The sequence below is a fragment of the Ursus arctos genome, chromosome X (genome assembly GCF_023065955.2).
Source record: "Ursus arctos isolate Adak ecotype North America chromosome X, UrsArc2.0, whole genome shotgun sequence".
NCBI lineage: Eukaryota > Metazoa > Chordata > Mammalia > Carnivora > Ursidae > Ursus > Ursus arctos.
This window is the reverse complement of record NC_079873.1, coordinates 56,260,854-56,280,496: the sequence shown is the minus strand read 5'-3', so window position 1 is coordinate 56,280,496 and position 19,643 is coordinate 56,260,854. Positions and strand designations below refer to the sequence as shown.

Here is a 19,643-nt window from a genome sequence, read left to right as displayed (position 1 = left end):
ATTCTAGAGGAGTCCTGGATTTCGTGGGCCCAGTTCTGGGGGATGCTTTGGGAGCTTTCAGTTGGGTGGGCGGGGGAGGGGACTGGGATTCAGAACACATGGATAGTTAGCCCAGGGCTTGCAAGCTCCTCAAAAGGCTGCAAGGCCAGTCAGCAGTCTGTTGGCAGGCCCGGGGGCTGGCCTCGTTTTGGCTTGAAGCAGAGATGGGGAACCCTGATGCATAGTAAGGAGTAAACAACAGCCCCCCCTTTCCCCTTTCAAAGGAGACAGCAGGCAGCCAGGACTGTGCTGTCCTGGGACTGGGCAGCGGTGTGGTCCCACACCAAGGCTATGCCAAGAAAGCGGGCTGCAGGGCATTCAGAACAGCTACCACTGCCCCCCCAGAGTCACACAAGAAGCTTCAGTGTAGGCTAGGCCGGGGTTCAAGGCCTAGCTGCTACAAGGCAGTGAGGTTTGGGTGCTTGCACTGATTCTCCTTGAGAGCCTTCCCCGGGGCCGAGGAACACGGGCATATTTCTGGTTCTGGCACAGAGGGTCTTTCCAAACAGTAGCTAGACTAAGATTTATTTATTTACTTAACATTAACATTTTAAAAGATTTCATTTACCTCAGCAACATGGAAGACAATTGAGGGCACTGTTAAAACACTTAAAATCCAGAGATGGTCAGGGCAGGAAAGATTCCAAAGTCACCTCCATTCCTGATGGGGGATGAAGGATTGGTGCCAGGCCTCCAACCTCGGCCAGGCTCTGCCGTCAGGCTGAGACAACCTAGAGGTAAGACAGCCTCAGCCTCATCCCCGCCGGGGAGGCAGGGTGGGCAGCCTTACCCGCTCACAACTAAGAAAGAGCTAGATTATACTGCGGATTGGCTCCTGATGAGTCATCAAGAAGGTCGGCTGGTTCTTTCCTCAGCAGGTGGCTTAGCATCCTTCCTGGAGAAGACAGAGTAGTAGTCTGGGGCTAGGGGCTGGAGAGTAAGGGCCAACATCCAACAAAGATTTCCTCCCTTGTGGTAACCTGCTGTCCCCTCTTTTTTTTTTTTTTCAACAGCAAGGACCCCGAAATCCAGAGGAGTCGTTAAAGAAACTCCTTCTGGCTGCAACCTGAAAGCATCTCCCATGCCAGACAGGGGCAGACGTGACAAGTCCGTCTTCAGTGGACTTCCTCCTCAATAGGGGAGCAGCCAGAGAAGAAGCTGGTATTGCTGGCCAGAGCTCGTTTCTTCTTCTTCCCTGGAGCTTTATTTTCTTGGGAGTCTGTTGCTACGTGTTTCAGTTCCGGGAGGCCAAGGGAGGGGGCAGCTGGGGCTGTCTTCTTTAACAGCACCTGCTCCACATCACACATCTCCTTCAGGATCTAGGAAGGACAGAGGCAGGTATGAAGAGATGTGGGGTCGGGGCACAGGCTCTGCCCAGCCTTGCCGCTACAAATGCTCAGCACACTGCAGTATGAGGTGTCCCCCAAGACTGGTCTCTTGGAAAAAAAAAAAAAGTCTCTGGCCTATGCCCGATTCCCACTCCCCAGCAAGCTGATTATACCTCTGCCCCCTTTCCTCCCGCTGCACTCTGTCACAGCCAATGCAGAGATGAACGCCAAGACAGTCAGAAATGCCGGCCTTTAGCCCACCTACCTTGCTGTTGGGAGTGGCACAGACAGGGTTAAAGAAGCTCAATCCTGGGGTAACCTCTGTGGGATCCTCCAGTTTGAAAGAGCCTTCGGAATCCTGGGTCCGCTCAACAGTGCCCAAGCCATCCTGAGAATCAGACAGGTATATTAGGAGTTCAGCCACGAGGGTTACAAAATCAGTCTGCTCCCCTTTAAGCAGTGAGGTACCAGCTCTGAGGGCCTCATCGGTCAGTCAAAACAAGTCTTAGGGAGACCCGGCTTGCGGGTTCTTGCTGTTGCAATGCTTGAAGACAGCTTCCGAAGGCAAAGGACCGGGTAGGAGAGCAGCAGAGGGGACATCACAAAGCAGTGTTTTAAAACAAGGCCAAGCCTTGCTTGTTTCTTTGATTCGTCTTCCAACCTCTGTAATCTGCACTATCGTTTTTAGCATGTCTACAGGATGTTGTATTAGTCTTCCTTTCAGAGAAGGGAACTAAGGCCAAGAGTGAAAAGTTACTTAGGTAACAGGGCAACTCTGTGGTAGAGCTTGGATTAGAATTATCGCCTGTTGTCATGGCAACAGAACTGGATTGAGAGTCAGGAAGCCCGAGGTCTAATCTTAGCTGTCATGACCAGCTGCGTAATATTAGGTGAGTCACTTAAGCTTATCTCTGGGTCTCACTTTCCTTCCCTGTATAATGGGAGCATGGGACTAGATCAGTGCTTTGACAACTGACATCCTAACAGGAAGCCTTGTGTAGAAACAAGTAAAGGGCAAGTTGCTCTGATCGACGTGGGGTCAAACCGAGCCAGGCCATGGTCCTCCGTTCCAGAAGCACGTCCATGGAGCCACTGTAGGACTCCAGAAGCCAAACTGGAAGAACCACAGGGACAGAGACTCCTGAAGGTCCCTGCTACCTCTACGATTCTCAGCCTGACCCCCAACTTGCCACGTCAGTCCTCTAATGACTCCCTGCCTCAGAAGTCACTGTAGTAGAAGCCCCAGGGCAGAAGTGTTCACATGCAGACATTCCAGAAATGCACGATGAAGGATCCTTGTGCTGAGCTTGCTAGAGTCATCACAGATCACGTAGAGAGCTGGAGGAATAAGCTGCTGCCACGGGCACAGGTAGGTATAAGGCGATCTTTATTTCCCCAAGTCTGCTCTTCCCGGAAGCAATATAAGGAGGACAGCTCCAATTAACTTGGCCCACAACAGTGACTACTGGAAAGACCGAGTTCCTGTGGGTCTTTTCCTAGAGCCACGGAATAGTTGGTTCCCATGGAGAGGGTCTAAGCACTGATGTCTCAAGATGTCAGGATTAAGCTCCTTCCTGGAAGCTGCCACGTGGCCCTTAGAGCTCCAGCTAAGCCTCCGGACTAGTTTGGTCCTGCGTGTCTATGTGCCTGTAGTTGCCTGCTCTCCTGTTCCTTGTTCCGGCATCAGAAACTGTACCAAAACTTTACAGCCGAGGCTGGGGGTGGGGCAATCTCCTGGGAAGGGCTGTGGTTTCTGAAGGGGCTCATCAACAAGACTAGCGCAGAGGAAGAAGGACCGAGAAGTGAAATGTCTCTGTTGCAGAGGGCACGAGAAGGGTAGGAAGAGCTGTGCAGGAGATGCCAGGCTTTAGGGTGGTTAGAACTGGTGGGAGGCCCGAAGGGATGGCGAGGCGCAACAGAGCCGGTCCTACCTTGTCTTGCTGGCGGTTCCTACACTTCGAGGGGTCACAGCTGCAGTCCACGCCACAGTCTGACTTTTGTCTCCTGCACCCACACTGCTTGTTCCCACACCAGCCCTTGCAGGAACACTGCAAAAACAGGTTTGGAGAAACACCCGTTACTGAAAGGGCTAGAAGACTAATTTAAAGTGCCTCCCCTTCATTTGCAAGCCTTTTTAGAAAACATGGAAAGTGGAAAATGGAAACGGAAACTTGACCAAGCTTCTTTCTCCTCAGTTCCCCTCTTCTTTAGTGAAACAGTGATGCCCAGAACCACGAGAGGCTGCCTGACCACACGTCATGCTAGACAAATTCATTTTCTTGTTTGGACTGCATCCTTGAAGGACAGATTGGAGGGATACCATAATAATGCAGGGTACCTGGCAAAGCCTCTCATGATAATTTTATGGTCAAAGTGACGAATTGCAAGGTGGATGGTAGTAGGGTTAGGTGTATTCAAGGGCTGAGTGTACTTGCTCGATATCTTTAGATCTACCCAGCGGTACTTTCACCCAACTCACGTTTCTGCAGTTTGTTCAGCATTGGCCTGGGTTATGTGCTCAGCAGTTTAATCAATCACCGACAATATGAAATAAAATCATTTACATTTGTATAGCACTTTACAGTTTTCAGAGTCCTTTCATATATATAAATACAAAACCTCATTTGATTCTCATAACCAGTCTACAAGGTAGGCATGTTTATGGGCTGTAACAATGACACAAAACTGGAAGGATGATTAATAAGTAAGATAACAGGGGCGCCTGGGTGGCACAGCGGTTAAGCGTCTGCCTTCGGCTCAGGGCATGATCCCGGCGTTATGGGATCGAGCCCCACGTCAGGCTCCTCCACTGGGAGGCTGCTTCTTCCTCTCCCACTCCCCCTGCTTGTGTTCCCTCTCTCGCTGGCTGTCTCTCTCTCTGTCGAATGAATAAATAAATTATTTAAAAAAAAATAAGATAACAGAATCACAATTCAAAAATATTTTGACAGGCTGGAATTCTGGACTGCAAGTCGAAAGAGAAGTTCTAAGAAGGATAAACAGAAGTCTGGCATCTGGGTTCTCCCCACATCAGCCGTATAAATATAATATGGGGGACGATCTGGCTTAAAAGTAGTTTGTGCAAAAGGGGCCTAAGGCTGTGAGGTGTCAGCAAGCTCCATGAGTCAACAGTGTGAAATCGCTGTCAACAAGCAGTCAGGCAGAAATTGTCCAAGTTCATCCTTAATTGTGACATCCAGAAATGAGCATCACTTTCTAATTTTGGTGTGGCCATTGTGAGGTAGACTGACACAGCATGATGCCCGTGTTTGAAAATCAGGGGAAGCAATTGCTTCACTAGACTCTGGGTCAGTTAGACCCCGTTTGATAGAACACGCCCTATTTTAGGGCATCATAATTTTTTTCGGGTCTGTAAAAGCATAGAGAACAGTAACAAAATCCACTTATGTTCTCACTCTTCCCTTAATAACTAAAATACAGATACAACTGAAGCTGCCTACCTACCCTTTCCTGATCCCATTCACCTCCTTTTCTCCCAGGGGCAAAGTCTCTTGAATTAGGTGTTTATCATTCCCACGCAGGTCTTTTTTTTTTTAACCACATATGAGTTTCTGTTAAACAACGGAAGGAATGATCTTACATGTTTTGAAACTTTATATAGTGGTATCTTATTATATAGCGCTGTTATAAGTGCTTTTCATGTATTAAACCCACTTAATCAGTAAGTATATTTCCTTGGGCACACGTTTGGGAGTTTAGTGTATGTTATGTGTTTAATAAAGAGGACATTAAACAAAAAAAAGACACAGGTGACCTGTGTTCTAGGAAGCAATGTTATAAGAGAAATGGTGGAAGAAGGGGGGATAGTTTGGCTTGGAACAAACATAGGTGGCAGAGCTCACAGAATGACGGAGTAGAGTCAGAAGAGACCTCGGTGACCGTCTGGAGCCTGATTTGATGTATGAAGCCCCCTCTCTAATGTCCCTGGCCTAATTATCTGAAGCTCTATTTATCGTGAGACGAGGAGAGTTTCTATATAACTTCTGACCACAGGACCCAGTCCTGCCATCTGGAACGATAAGGAATCAGTTCAACCACACTTGCACAGCATTCTTGTGCAAACCCTGAGCATAATTTCCACTATGCAGTGCCCCTCTGTCCAGAGCCTCTCAAAGCTAAATATACCTAGCTTCCTCAATGATCCTCCACAGGACATGGTTTCTAAGAACCCTCACCACCTTGGCCACGCAGCAATTTGTCCAAGTTCATCCTTAATTTTGACATCCAGAAATGAGCACCACTTTCTAATTTTGGTGTGGCCATTGTGAGGTAGACTGACACAACACAACGCCCTTGTTACGGACCCAACGGTCTTGTTCATGAAGCCTAAAAATCACTGTAGCTTTTTTTCCTTTGTTGTATCTTTGTGAATCCATACTGAGTTTACAGTTAAACACAAGCCCTTAAGTCTCTCTCATAGAACAACCATCATTCTTCTGTTAGTTGTGAAGGTAAAAGAAACCACTATAATATCCTTTTTCCTGATTTTGAGATTAATATATATCACTTTAAAAATGTGAAAATTGAAAACATGATTTTAAATATTTAATAGCTGTATATAGTGTTTCATCATGTAAATGTCAATTTATTTAACCAGCCCCCTAGTATTAGATATTAAGATTCTTTTCAAAGAAATTGCTTCTTATTACCAATCATGTTACCATAGATTCCTGCTACATAAACACAATCTAAATCTTCCTGCCATCGACAAAGCTCTCCATGGGCTGGCCCCTAACTACCCCTCTGGCCTGACCTTGACTACTCTCTCCCACTTTTCTTTTCTTTTTTTTAAAAGATTTTATTTCTTTATTTGACAGAGACAATGAGAGAGGGAACACAAGCAGGGGGAGTGGGAGAGGGAGAAGCAGGCTTCCCGCTGAGGAGGGAGCCCGATGTGGGGCTCGATCCCAGGACCCTAGGATCATGACCTAAGCCGAAGGCCGACGCTTAACGACTGAGCCACCCAGGTGCCCCATCTCTCCCACTTTTCAGTACTCTCCAGCTACCCTGGCCTTTTTGGCCTGTTCCTTGATAAACCAAACCCATTCTTGCCTGAGGTCTTTGCATCTGCTGTTCCCTTTTCCTGAAATGTTTTCCCTCTGGTTCTTTCCCTGACTTGCTCCTTCACTTGGCTGAGATCTCTGCTTAAGTAACTCCTCCTTGGAGAGGCCTCTCCCAAGCACTCTCTTAAAGAACTCTTTTCCTACCCCAGAATTCTCTATGACTTCACTATATTTTCTGTGTATCTCTTATCATCATCTAAAATTACTGTATTTGGTTTTCTGGTCATTGTGCTATCTCTCGCCACAAGAATGTGTTTAGTTTCATAAGGCCAAGGATCTTACCTGTCTTGTTTGTTGTATCCTCAGCACCTAGAAACAGTGCTTGATATAGCTAGGTGCTCACAAAAGGTTTGTTGAATGAATACATCTTTTTATGCACCAGTGACTATTTTCTTAGTATAAATTCCTATGTGTATACTTACTGAGCCAAAGGACAGGGAACATTTTTAAGATTTTTGATACATACTTTTTTAAAAAAGATTTTTATTTTTAAGTAATCTCTACACCCAGTGTGGGGCTTGAACTTACAACCCTGAGATCAAGAGTCACATGCTCTACCGACTGAGCCAGCCAGGGGTCCCAGATTTTTGATACATATTTTCAAGTTGCTTTCCAGAAGTACCCCAATTTGCATACCTAATAGCAATAGACAGGAATGCCCACATTAGTCACCCTTGCCAATACTGGACATTATAATAAAAAAAAATCTTGCTTCTTTGACTAATACAGTATAAAAGACAGGCTTCTCTGACATGTCCTAGAGACACCTTACCAAGATGACACTGATCCACTGACTGCAATAGCCTGGGTATGGTCCTCTCACATACACAAATTCTTCTAAATGCCTCCAAAACATTCTATTGTCCTGTCAGTGTGTCTCTATTTTAGCTAAAGGGATAACAGAATGAGAGTGGTATCTGAATGGCCGTGCTAAGGAAGAAAATTAGACTTCTACACAGTCATCCCCGCTGGGATGATTTATAGGAGAGTACATTTTAGCTCAACAAGGAACAACCTCCTAACAGTTAGTGGACTACAATGGGCCACCCTAGTGAGCTTCCCAGTACTAGAAGTTTTCAAGCAGACAGAGATTAGATAAGCACCCGGTAGTGCTATTATGGAACAGTCATGACACACACGACAGATGCATTCATCACATGAATGCCATTTCACTAGCTATAACTTCCTCCTGTTCTCTTTCACGCCCAGGACCCAGATCAGAATGTAAGAGAGGGAACATGACCTTGCCACAGGCATGACCTCAAATATATACATATGTGGTACATGGTGTGCCTGTGCCTGTGTGTACATGTGTGTGTATCACAACAGCTGACAACCCACCAGCATGTCCCAACACCACAGTTGAGAACCACTCTAATAGACGGATTCTTTATATAGAGTGGGAAGTAGAGCTGAAAGATCTCTGGGGTTCCTTTAAGCCAGCGGTTTTCAACCCTGGCTACACATAAGAAATCTCCGGGGAGCTTTCCAAAAAGCCAGATCCCACCTCAGACCAATTAAATCAGAATATCTGGGGGTGGGGTCCCAGGCTCCCTACGTTGAAAAGCTCCCTGGGAGATTCTAACGTGCAGCCAGGGTCAAGAGCTATTGCTTTAGAGTCTGTAATTCTTCTAGCCCTGATTTCAGAGTTACATTGTGTCTCAGAGACAGATCTGGTAAAAACTTTAACATAAAGGATACCAGACTATGACTCCGGAAGATCCACACATGCAGTCTCCTTTGGATTCAGCTGCCTCTGCCTTTTGTAACTCCTATATCTCTATAAGCCCCAACTGACCAATGTTGACCCATAGGTAGGGACATCTCTATGTCCCTATTCAGCAGGAAGAAGTTACAGAAGATGAGACCTTCCACCCTCAACAACCATAAAGATTTAAGGGTCAAAACTGTTCGGCGGGGATGACGTGGGAAACAAAGGCAGAAGAAAATTATTCAATTTCCTTACTACCTACACCCCACTGACAAGTCCTTGAAACAGGCAGAGTGACATTCCTCTAGGGACTGCTAAGTGTAAAAGGCAATCGTAGCCTGACCTCCCCCTCTGATCCTGTAGTCTACTTAAACATATAAAAATTCCTTCAGAAATTTCCTTTATCTCTAAACCCCCAAGATACATGTTGGCAATCATCCTCCAAGCATATGGCCCACCGACATACATCTGAAGGGTCTCATGACTAAGGTTTTATTAGACGGTAATAAATGACCTTTTCCCAACAATAGCTAGCCCCCTCAAGGTCCTGGAAACCTTGCTTCCAAAATTCCTTAGAGACTTATGCTATCCCTCACCCCCTTCCCAACTTGAAAGTATACAATGGGCCAGTCATGACCCTGGTGCAGCTCTTTCTGCCCACGGGCCCTGCCCCATGCTTTAATAAAATCACCTTTCTGTACCAAAAAACCAAGACGACGACAACAACAACAACAACAACAACAGCAACAAACCAAACCAGACTATGACAGGAGACTCAGGCTCTGGTCCTATATGTAATACTTGGTATGACCTTGGACAGGCACTTCATTCAAGTTCATCTCCATTCTTTCAACACTAAGGAAGAGATAAGGATTCCTGCTTCCTCTTTTCTGCCAAAGGGGACAAATGAGAATATTTGTAAAATGCTTACAGTGCTTTAATGACATTCCCTGCATGATATTTTATTCTTCACAAAGTATTTTTGAATACATTTTCTTTTAACTACTCAGACACCATAAAACACCATATAAAGGTAGTATTATTAAAACTCCCAAATTAATTAAAAAAAAACACTTACACAACTTTGTGACTTTGACTCAGGATATCAGTGCTAGAAGGGACTGTACACATCATCCATTCCAGTCTAATCCCTTCATTGCATAGATAAGGAATTAGAAGCCTAAGGAGATTAAGTGACCTGTTTCCAGTCATCCAACTAGCCAGTGGCAAACTCAAGACTAGAACCCATGTCTACCTGGCTTTGAAGCTATTACTTTTACTATAGCACATGGCCTTTCCCCCAGCATCTCCTTAGTACATAGAGGAAACATGGTCAAGTGCAGAAGCCTACTTTTTCAGCATTAGCTCTAGCCGACTCATTAGTTTGGTGACTGCTGCAGTCTCCTTTAAAGTCATCTAGTGATAATGCCAGTCCATTTCAGCTGGGTTGGAACAACAGAGAGGACAGCCTTTGTGCAAAGCGTTAAAGTCTACAGCTCATGTGTCTAGGAGCAGTCTGACCAGAGAGCAGACAGTTCTCTGGTATGCATAATACACAGCATCCATGAACTTCAAGGTTGCCAAAAGGGAGAAACTAGATCGTGGGCCGATTTGTTCGCCTTTACGCCCAGTCACAGTCTCTTCTCAAGTTATTAAATCAGGGGAAAAGCCTAGGAAAGAATAATCTCTCATGGTTTTTGATACAGATTTTGTCATTGATAGCAAATATTTACTTGCAATTTTTACTAGATTCCTCTATTTCCCTTTTACACGTGGAGCAACATTGCTATGATACATACGGTAAGCCTGCTTCAAGCACAAGTAAGCACATATTTGCTTCACATTTGGACACGTCTTCCCAGGGGTTTTAGGTCCTCTACCATTTGTTTCTATGTGTATTTCTCAACTCTGCTTCCTATTACTTAGTTGACCCTCGTATCTACATTCAGCTCATGCTCTCCACTTGGGTCCTAGCAGAGTCCGTAAACGTTTGTTGAGTAAGTGAATGAAAGTCAGACATGTTCTGCACCATTTTCTGTAAGTGTCCCAACCCCCTGTCCCTCTACAACTAAGTCTTTGCAATATGCTATTCATTGTGTCAGCAATGGCCTCCCACTTGCTTCCAAGACCGTATTTCCCTTTCTGTCTTATGATGCAGCAATAGTCATCTCTTTTATGGTATCTTCCTAAACTATATCTACTTGGTTTGGCGATATAGTCATTCTTTAAAATCCCCCAGTCCATCTCCCTGAGATGAATATGCTGAGGCTCTTTAGTATGCTGCTATTTCTTTGCCTTGTTTTCCCACTAGATTATAAGCTCTCTGAGGCTAAGGATGAGCTCTTAGTCCCACTAAGAACATGTGATACGTCACATTCCTGATGACTCATTTCAAATGACTTAATGCCACCACGACCAGCTATTCCTCACGACTTGCTGCGCTCTGGTGTTGCGGCCTTCTAAGGCTCAGTCCCCTACGTGGTGCTCAAGCAGCTAATGAAATCAAGTTAACCTTCCAGGAAGCCTGCCAGGGTCCTTTGTGAACTGTCCTTCTTCAGTGGAATGTGGCCGCAGGGCACGGTTGGGGTAGTGGTGAACTATAGTGCCTGGGAAGTTAATGTTTCAACATAAAACATCTAGGTTTGAAAAATTACGTAGGACTATCATTGTGGAAGTAAATAAAGCATGCCTCAAAGTCAAACTGTTCCTAACTAACCTTAACATGGTGTGTTTGATCTTAATTATTAGCCCTTTCTGTAATTCCTATTGTTCCTTAGCCCAGGGAGCAAAATTACTCCATGAGGCAAGGAAGATAAAGTTCCCATTTAGCTTCTGGTCTGCAATTTTTCCTGATATGACCGTGACATGGTAGAAACAAACTGGATTTGGAGTCAGAATACAGAATATTTGGTTTCGAGTCCTGACTGGTCTTGGTTTTATGACCTTGAGCAAGGTCATTTCCCTCCTGTGGGTCTCAAATCCACCTGTAAAATGCAAACAATAAATACCTCACTGGATTGGTTTTTTGTGATGAAAAAAGGAGATAACCTATATGAGAATGGTTTATAAACTGTAAAGTGCTATAAAAATATGAAGGATTATTATGATCACTTTGCAACCAGCCTCAGTGAAATGGTATAGAATACTACCACCCATTCAGACCGCGTAAGAACCTAAAAACAGTAAGAGAGCCATCTTGTGCTCTCAGGCAGCCTTCTCGGCTAGCCCCAGGTTCCATACAGTGCTGGCCCAACAAAGACCCCTCAGTGGAGCCAGGGCCTTTGATCGGGATCCAGGGGCTCAGGTGCAGGGCATGGGGGCCAGCAAATTCCCACTGGCAGCAAAGACCAAGGACTAGAACCCCTGACAGAGATGAGAGCTGCTTCCTACCCCTTGGATGTTCTTCTTGGACACCTTCACTAATTTTGTTGGCTTCCATTCCTCATCATCCCTGTCATCATCCTCATCACCAGCACTGTCCTCAGGCTCATTCACAGAATTTTCTGCATAGTATTTTAGGTCCTCGATGTCCATGCTTTGCTCCAGGAACTTTTCTTTAAAACGGGAAGGTTTTGGCTAAGAAAAAAGGTTTGCAATAATTACTTAATAAAATTTTACAAACACACGTAGATCAAATCTTCCCAGTAGCTGTTGCTGGCTATATTCTCAGAGCCGAGATTTCAGCCTGCCTCAAATACAGCCCCTTGGCTTTCCCAGTCAGAATTAATTCTGTTGTAGCCTTTGGCCCTGCAGAGCCTTTGAAAGGATGGAAACTGAAGGGGTAGAGACTGAGCAATCTGAGGGAGGAAAGAGGGACTCCTGATATGATGAGATAAGTATCTCTGGATGGACAGCAGAACACTGCTCTTTTCTCCTGTCCCTCCTCAGCTGTTACATAATGTCTCTACATGGCCAAAAGGCAGCCTTCTGGGGAGGGAGAATGCCTATTTTCCTGAAGACTCTACTGTAGTTTGCTTTGGGACTCCAAGGCAAACTGAGATGCTGGAATTTGGGATTTTTTTAAAAGGTTTTAATGTTAAGTAAGCTCTACACTCCATGTGGGGCTGGAACTCACAACCCTGAGATCAAGAGTCGCACACTCTACCGACTGAGCCAGCCAGGCGCCCTGGGATTTGGGATTTTTCAGTCTCAACCTCTTCTACAAGATGAATTTAGCACACTCACCCCCAACCCTGGCCATATGAAGGTATTACCAGCATGGAGCAGTTTACCTTAGGTGGGATATATTCAAAAGAAGAGTCTGGAGATAGAAGGGTATCCTTAGGAAGATGAGGTTTCTGTCTGCTGGCTACCTGGAGGAGGGTCAGTTTCTGTTCGAAAAGAAAATACATAGTGTATACCGCAGGGCAGCTTCTGGGAGTGTTCATGGCTAAAACAGAAAGATTCTTAAGCTAGCCGTGTTGAAACCAAAGTGAGGCAGGTTAACAGTAAAGCAGGCTGAAGGACTCTCACTTTAGAAGATCCCTATTAGATTCAGAAGAGAGATTAAAAAACGTGTGTTTATACCATTTTGAAACGCACATGACCATATCACACGGACAGTCGACATAGACCTCAGAAATAGAGCCGACTCATCCTACTCGGGGCTGCTCCCAAGAGCCGACCTCAACTGCAACGGGGCTCCCAGGGCTTATTACAAGCAGGTGGGAAGCCGTATTACCTGCTTGATGATTTCATTCTCTCGGAGAAGCTGCTGATTTTGCTCACACACTTCTCGCATCTTCTCCAGTTCTTCATCCTATTTCCAGATAGTGCAGTGATAGGTGGGGTTATTTTCGGCACTACATGTGGGTTACCAAACAACTCACAGAGATGAAAACAGACTGCTGCCAAGTCGCTGGCAGCAGATGGTTTTTGCACAGCAGGCATTGGCACCCAGAAAAATGCCCGATTCCCACCAGTGCCTAGGTGTCCTGAATGCCACTTCTATTGCCGCGCTCCCAAGCAGTCCCGCCCGCACTCCCAGGCACCATGTGCTCTGGCCTAAATGCTCTCCTTATTCTCTTCTATTCTCAAGCCTTACATCCCTTATTCATTCCCGTCAGGATGCTGGTTAAGAGACCCACATGGACAGTAAGCTTTGCTTCTTTCAAGTCTGCAGATGCTTTTGTTTACCCTTCTAAACACAGATGAGGCAGTTTATTTGCTACACTAATAACCCTGATTAAACTCCCTGACACTTAGGACAACCAGATTCGCAATTCGTGCATACGACTTTAACTAGTTTGGTTATGTCTTTGATGGGAGGTGCCAAGGAAACCCTAGAGACTGGTGCTTCAGAAAAAAAGGATTCTAAGTTGGATAAAATAGTGTTCCAACACGCTGCTAAGGGGTGTGGTGTTCCCAGGCTCGGGGAGATATTCAGACCCCAGGCACTTTACAAACATGTCAGGTCTCAGCTCAGAACAGGCTCAGAAAGAGAAAGCTGAATGCCCCGAGGATTCTATGGGATGACTGAACTTTCTCAACCCTTTTAGAGCTCAGGGCTGAGGCAAGGAACCAGGAGGCCTCAAAGTCTGGCACGGAGTACGTAATGTCATTTCTGTACCAAAAAGGAGGTTATTCTATGTATGGTTACATTCTAAATACCCTTAAATTGATCAGATAGGGCCCAAAGGCCATAGAGGTTACTATTATAAACCTGTCGGCAGTAGTTACTCTCCGCTGCAAGTACAACGGTATAAACCAGACAGGATTCACAGTCAGGCCTGTGGATCCCATCTCTGGAGACCCGCGCCCCATTATCATACCTGACACTTCAGTGTGCTCAGTAGCTGTTGCTCCTTTTCACTCACGGACTCCTCTAGCTGCTTCTCTGCCATCTGGCTTTGCTGCAGCTGGCTGAGAAGGTACAGCACCTAGAGAAAGACACGACCCAATGGGATCAAAGGAATGAGAGGAAAAAAGAATTCCGGCTTAGTCCAAGCGGTGACCCAGAGGACTCCTCTGACTCAGAGGTACCTGTTATCTTTCCTTCTCATGGCTTAAAGGAATAAGCACAGCCATGGTGTTAATCTTGGGATCAAAGCTGGAGGCTAAGAGCCACTGTGTGTGTCAACTTCGACAAGTAATTTCTCTCTTTCGGGTTCCTGGTTTGCAAAATTTGGAAAAGACGACGCATGGGCTTCTGAAGGAAACTTCATCCCCCTGCCACTGTCTTTTCAAAACTAACAACAAAGAGCAATGACACTCTGTTTCTCAGTATAACCTCTGGGCTTGCCGGGGCTTACCTTCTCTTGGTGCTGCTGTTCTACCCTGACCAGCTCTGCCTGTAACTCCGTCTCGATTTCAGCAAAATGATTTCGTTCCTCAAACAGCATCTTCTGCATGTCAGCACAGCTGGCCTTGTTCTGTTTCAGGCTGCTTTCGAGCTTGCTGACCTGTATTTTGGAGGAGACCAGCTGGAAGGGATAAAAGAAGATCAGTTTATTTGGAGAATGGCCACCTTTCCCCATTCATTAGGCAGGCAAATGTCAGCTTTCCTGAAATGGACTGCGAAAAGTTCCTCCATGTCTGTCCAGAGTCCATTCTTCTTTTTCTATGTCACATGGATTCTACCAGTGAATAGGAACAACAAGGCCAAGAGCCCATATTTCTGCTGAGATCGATCTCTTCGAGCCAGGAGCCATGGCTAAGGTCATTCAATCTCTTGCTCTGTCTCCAGGCAAGAATAAACCGAACACAAACAGTAGCTGACAACTCCAAATTCTAATATTTAAGACCTCCTTCCTTCATTCTGAAGAGGAATCCATAGGACACACCCTACGGCCAATTATGTCCCATGGCAGAACGTCTGTGTTCACAAGTTGGAACTAGTAGACACCTTAGCTGGTGCTGTAGACCTGGCTCTTCAGGCTAGACTGATATCCTATGCTGGCCTGGTTTTATAGTCTCTACTAGCCCATACAGGGAACATCATAAACACCAGTGTTCACAGGTCCAATCAGGATTTCCTACTTGGTAGGACGAATCTACTAACCCAATGCAAAAACGTATAAAGGATAACATTGCTCAAACTTCCAGAGTTGGAGTTGGTATGCTTGTCTCAAAGTGAAGACACCTCAGTCACCAGAGGCAATCAACTCCAGTTCCTCTTGTGACAATGTAAGATGATATATTATTTTGAAGTCAGTGAAAAATCACTCTCCTAGAGATGGGTATATGTCAAAAGATGATTAAGTTTCCTCTTTTCTACAATGGTTCTTAAACTTTTCGAATACACATCTCATAGGTGCTTTAAAAAGTAGTACAGTATAATAGTTTATGTTTAACCAGTGGCCTCCTATGGCGTCCTGATTGTTTTCCCAATAATAATAGCAGACATTTATCGAGCACTTGTTGTATGCCATGCACGACAGGTATCAACTTGCAAGTTATATATTTTTCTGTGTGACTGGCCTGTACTTGTTCACACCAACCTTCACCCATAAAACTATTTCTCTAATACTAGTGTCATTGCAGCTTCTACCATGAAAAGTGGCATTAACACTACAACGGTATTCCCGGCTAACATCTTATTCCAATCTATCCAGCCAGACCCCTAATTGCTGGTAGGAAGAGCGATGCTCACCTCTCCAATTAAATATTTCAGGGCACACTTGGCTTCCAGGATGGTAGCAATATTCTCCCAGCGGTGTTTTGGCCTGTCTTCACTTTCGGCATCCAGCAGCTTCTGCTGCAGGTCAGCAATCTGAGCACTCCTTCAAGGAAAGAGACAGTGAGACTTCTGCTATCCTCAACACCAAGGAGGAGAGCTCTGTGGGGCTCTTCAGATAGGTTTATGGGTTGAGGTATCAGTGAAATACCATTTGGATAATGACTGAGTCATCCAGTTAGGATTTTATACAGTCTCTCAAATCCTGAAGCAAAAGGGATCTGAGAGACTATCCAAATGGCTTTATTTTATTAAATACTGGTTGAAATAAATGGGTTATATGGTGGGACTTGGAAAGATTTGTTTTAGTAGGGCTTCTGTTGCAGTGCATTGACTGCAATGCCACTTTGTCTTGAGGTCATGTAAGTTCAGAGTGTGATATAGTGGCTCAACTATGCAAGAAGAAGAGTCAGGTTGGAGACCTGAAGGAAAAAATGCTCAAATGTACAAGCAGTGGGGCGCCTGGGGGGCTCAGTCGGTTACAAGTCTGCTTTCGGCTCAGGACATGATTTCGGGGCCCTGGGCTTGAGCCCCACGTCGGGCTCCCTGCTCAGTGGGGAGCCTGCTTTTCCCTCTGCCCCTCCCCCCTGCTCGTGCTTTCTCTCTCTCAAATGAATAAAATGAAATCTTTTAAAAAAATAAAAAAGTATTTTTAACTTTATACTTTATATAATATTTTTATGAAGTATTTGCTGGAACCAAATACCAAATTGAGACCTATGGCTAGTGCTGTGAGTGGTTATCTTGAAGTGCCTACCATAGGACAGAGAAGTTTCTAAGAAGACTAGATACCCTGACCCTGGTTACAGCTTACAGATATTTTCTGATCAAGTGTGGCCTGAAACCAAGGTTTACACAGTATTTCAGTTTCATTAACAGCTTCCTTCTCAAATTTGCTATGTGTCCAGTGGGAGGTAGTACGCCAGCATGCGCGTAGCAGACTGCTATGTAAGGCACTATAAAAGAAGATGGGGACCAAAATAATCTAAGATAGCAGTTCTCAAATCTTAGAGTCTCAGGACCCCTCTACACTCTTTAAAATTATTGAGGGCCTCTGAGAAATTCTGTTCATATACATTGTACCTATAGATATTTACAGTATTGAAAGTAAAACTGAGAAAAAATTAAACATTCACTAATTCACTTAAAATAACAATAATCCATTATAATATATTTTATGAAAAATACATATTCTAAAACGAAAAAATAATTTAGTGAGAAGAGTGGGACTCTTACATTTTTACAAATCTCTGTAATATCTGACTTAGAAGACAGCTGGATTCTCACATTTCCCGCTGCAATCAGTCTTTTGTGATATGTTCTGGTTGATGTTAATAAAGACAATCTGGCCTCACATGGATAGGTAGCTGGACCAAGAAGGAGCATTTTAATAGCCTATTCAGATAACTGAATATTCTTCTTTGAGACCACACTAAAACGCAGCAAGTGGTAGTTCCTCAAAAATTAGTTGAAATGTGGCATCTGAAACCATTGCTAACTAAACTTTTCTTACTTTCTTATATTAAAACCTGCTGGTCTATCTTGCAATCTGAATGGATCTTTTACCCACATGTGATTCTGTAACGTATCATTTGGACAATGTTGAGTGACGCGAAGTCTCCAAACGTTATCACATTTCATTATACAATATATATAAAAAAAGTAAACAACTGTTAATAGTCACTGCTGGTCTCCTCGGAAAAGTTAAGAAAAACTATCAAGCTCTTGGGTGCAGATAAAAGTTTTCCAGAATTCTAAGTTTTGCTTGAAAGCTCAATTCTATCTTTAGTGACAAACACTGCCAGTTGTTTTTCTTGAAGTGACAAGCTCACTCTGTTCACTTTTGAGAAAATGCCTGCCAAGTACTCAAGCCTGAATAACCATAGTTTGTCAGTGGTTCTTTCGAATACAACGGATGTTCCATGGAGAAAGAGGCCTATTGAGCTCACACCTCCAACAATTGCACAAGTGCTTTTCCTCTAGACAACCCTAGGACTTGAGCAAAACAGCACAAGTGCTCTGCGTGTTCTTCCTGTCCCGTCACACGGAATACTAAATAGATTTGAACTCAAGGTTTGAAATTTAATAAAATTAACAATTTGTACTGCTTTATCAAAGCCATTCCTTTTTTTTTTTTTAAGTAGGCTCTATGCCCAGTGTAGGGGTTGAACCCAAGACCCTGAAATCAAGAGTTGCATGTTTTACCAACAGAGCCAGCCAAGTGCCCCTATCAAACTCATTCTTAGGTAAAAGTGATTTAAACAAACAAACAAACGAGAGTGTGTGGTGGTGAAGTATACAATGACCACTAGTACAGATTGGGGCCCACTGCTTTGACTCAAGCTACTGTATGAGCAGTTTTGTCCACTGTTGCTTTGCACCACCATGGCAAATGTCGATGGAGTAAAAATGGCAAATGATGTCTTAATATTATTATGAAAAGAGTTCTGATTGCTCAGAGACCCCCTGGGGTTGCAGACCATGCTTCGAGAACTCTGGTCTAATATATAGTCCTTTCCTTCAATAAGCTTACGATCAATTTATATTGACAAGACTAATAAATGTAAAAAATTAATAAATATAAAGATAACACACATCCACTGTACCACATATATGATTGACTACTGTAAGTTCTGAAGGCGTTTAAAGAGGAGGATTAGTGGGGGGATGAAGCGTCAGGGAAGGCTTCTTGGAAGAGGTGAGCCAGGACACTTCAGGATTGTCATCTATCATATGGCCTTTCCTGTCTCCTCTGACAATTTATGTCCCTCAGGTATTTTTAAAATTTAGTTTATGTCTCATCAACTTTAGGGAAATTGCCTCAATTAAACTCACCTCTGTTTAATTGCTATCTACTTGGCACCGCCTAACATTTAATCATTTAATTATGCACAGTGGTGTGCAGGTAAATGTTTCACAACCAGCACTTAAAAAACCAGACCCAACTTGTAGCTTTTGCTAGTTTCTGTGGTATAAATGTGGTAAGCTGCCAAGGGTTTACAACACTCCTGCAATTTTAACAAATGATTCCAACACACTACTGTGTCATTATACAATTTCCACTTGAGAGCAGGGGTGATGCCACCTAGTTTCTGTATATCCCAACTGCATGCACCCCGTGCAGCACAAAGCAGAAACTCAAATGTTGTGTGATTTATAGATGTATCCAAAGATAAACAGCTAGTAGGTGTTGCTAGAAACAAATTTAAATGATCTTTAAGGTCTTCTGGGCAATACAATTCTATTATCCTAAGACGCTATAAAATCCCTGTGAAAGTCTGATTCCTTCTAGATGTCATAGATATTTAAAAGACAGTAATAGTGATTAGAGCAGCATAATTTCTGGTCTTGGAGCCAGAAAAGGAGAAAGAGAGAATGTTCATTGTTATGTACTTGACTTACTAATCTAATGCTCATGATAACTTTACTTATATATTATTATATCTACTTTGCTGATGATCCCTAAAGTTCTCTCCCTTCTGTACAGTTGCTCTTCTGGCATCAGTTCTTGATTTCCTCTAAAGTTTTGCTTTTCGCCAGTTCTACATTTCAGAGATACTAACGTGGTGCAACGTAAAGAGCATGGGTTTTGGAATTAGGTAGCCCAGGTTTTGAATCCCAGCTCTGTATAACCTTGAGCACGCTTCTTAAGATTTCTAAACTTCTGGGGCACCTGGATGGCTCAGTCAGTTGGGTGTCCAGCTCTTGATTTCGGCTCAGGTCATGATCTTGGGGTCGTGGGATCAAGCCCTGCATTGAGCTCTGTGCTCAGCAGGGAGTCTGCTTGGGATTCTCTCTCTCCCTCT

General features: G+C 44.2%; 1 protein-coding gene across 2 annotated transcripts in view; it reads right to left on the bottom strand.

The window, feature by feature from the left end:
* Positions 1-552: 552 nt before the first annotated feature.
* KIF4A (kinesin family member 4A) overlaps positions 553-19,643 on the bottom strand; it is a 108,215-nt gene continuing 89,124 nt past the window's right edge. For both annotated transcript variants that reach the window (XM_026485737.4, XM_057312274.1), the window contains 9 exons: positions 15,754-15,883; positions 14,414-14,584; positions 13,934-14,041; positions 12,844-12,921; positions 12,395-12,493; positions 11,553-11,738; positions 3,299-3,415; positions 1,633-1,755; positions 553-1,358 (listed from right to left, as the gene is read on the bottom strand). In XM_026485737.4, the coding sequence (XP_026341522.1) occupies positions 1,155-1,358; positions 1,633-1,755; positions 3,299-3,415; positions 11,553-11,738; positions 12,395-12,493; positions 12,844-12,921; positions 13,934-14,041; positions 14,414-14,584; positions 15,754-15,883 (1,216 nt within the window). In that variant the 3' untranslated portion in view covers positions 553-1,154. The remainder of the gene's footprint in view (positions 1,359-1,632; positions 1,756-3,298; positions 3,416-11,552; positions 11,739-12,394; positions 12,494-12,843; positions 12,922-13,933; positions 14,042-14,413; positions 14,585-15,753; positions 15,884-19,643) is intronic.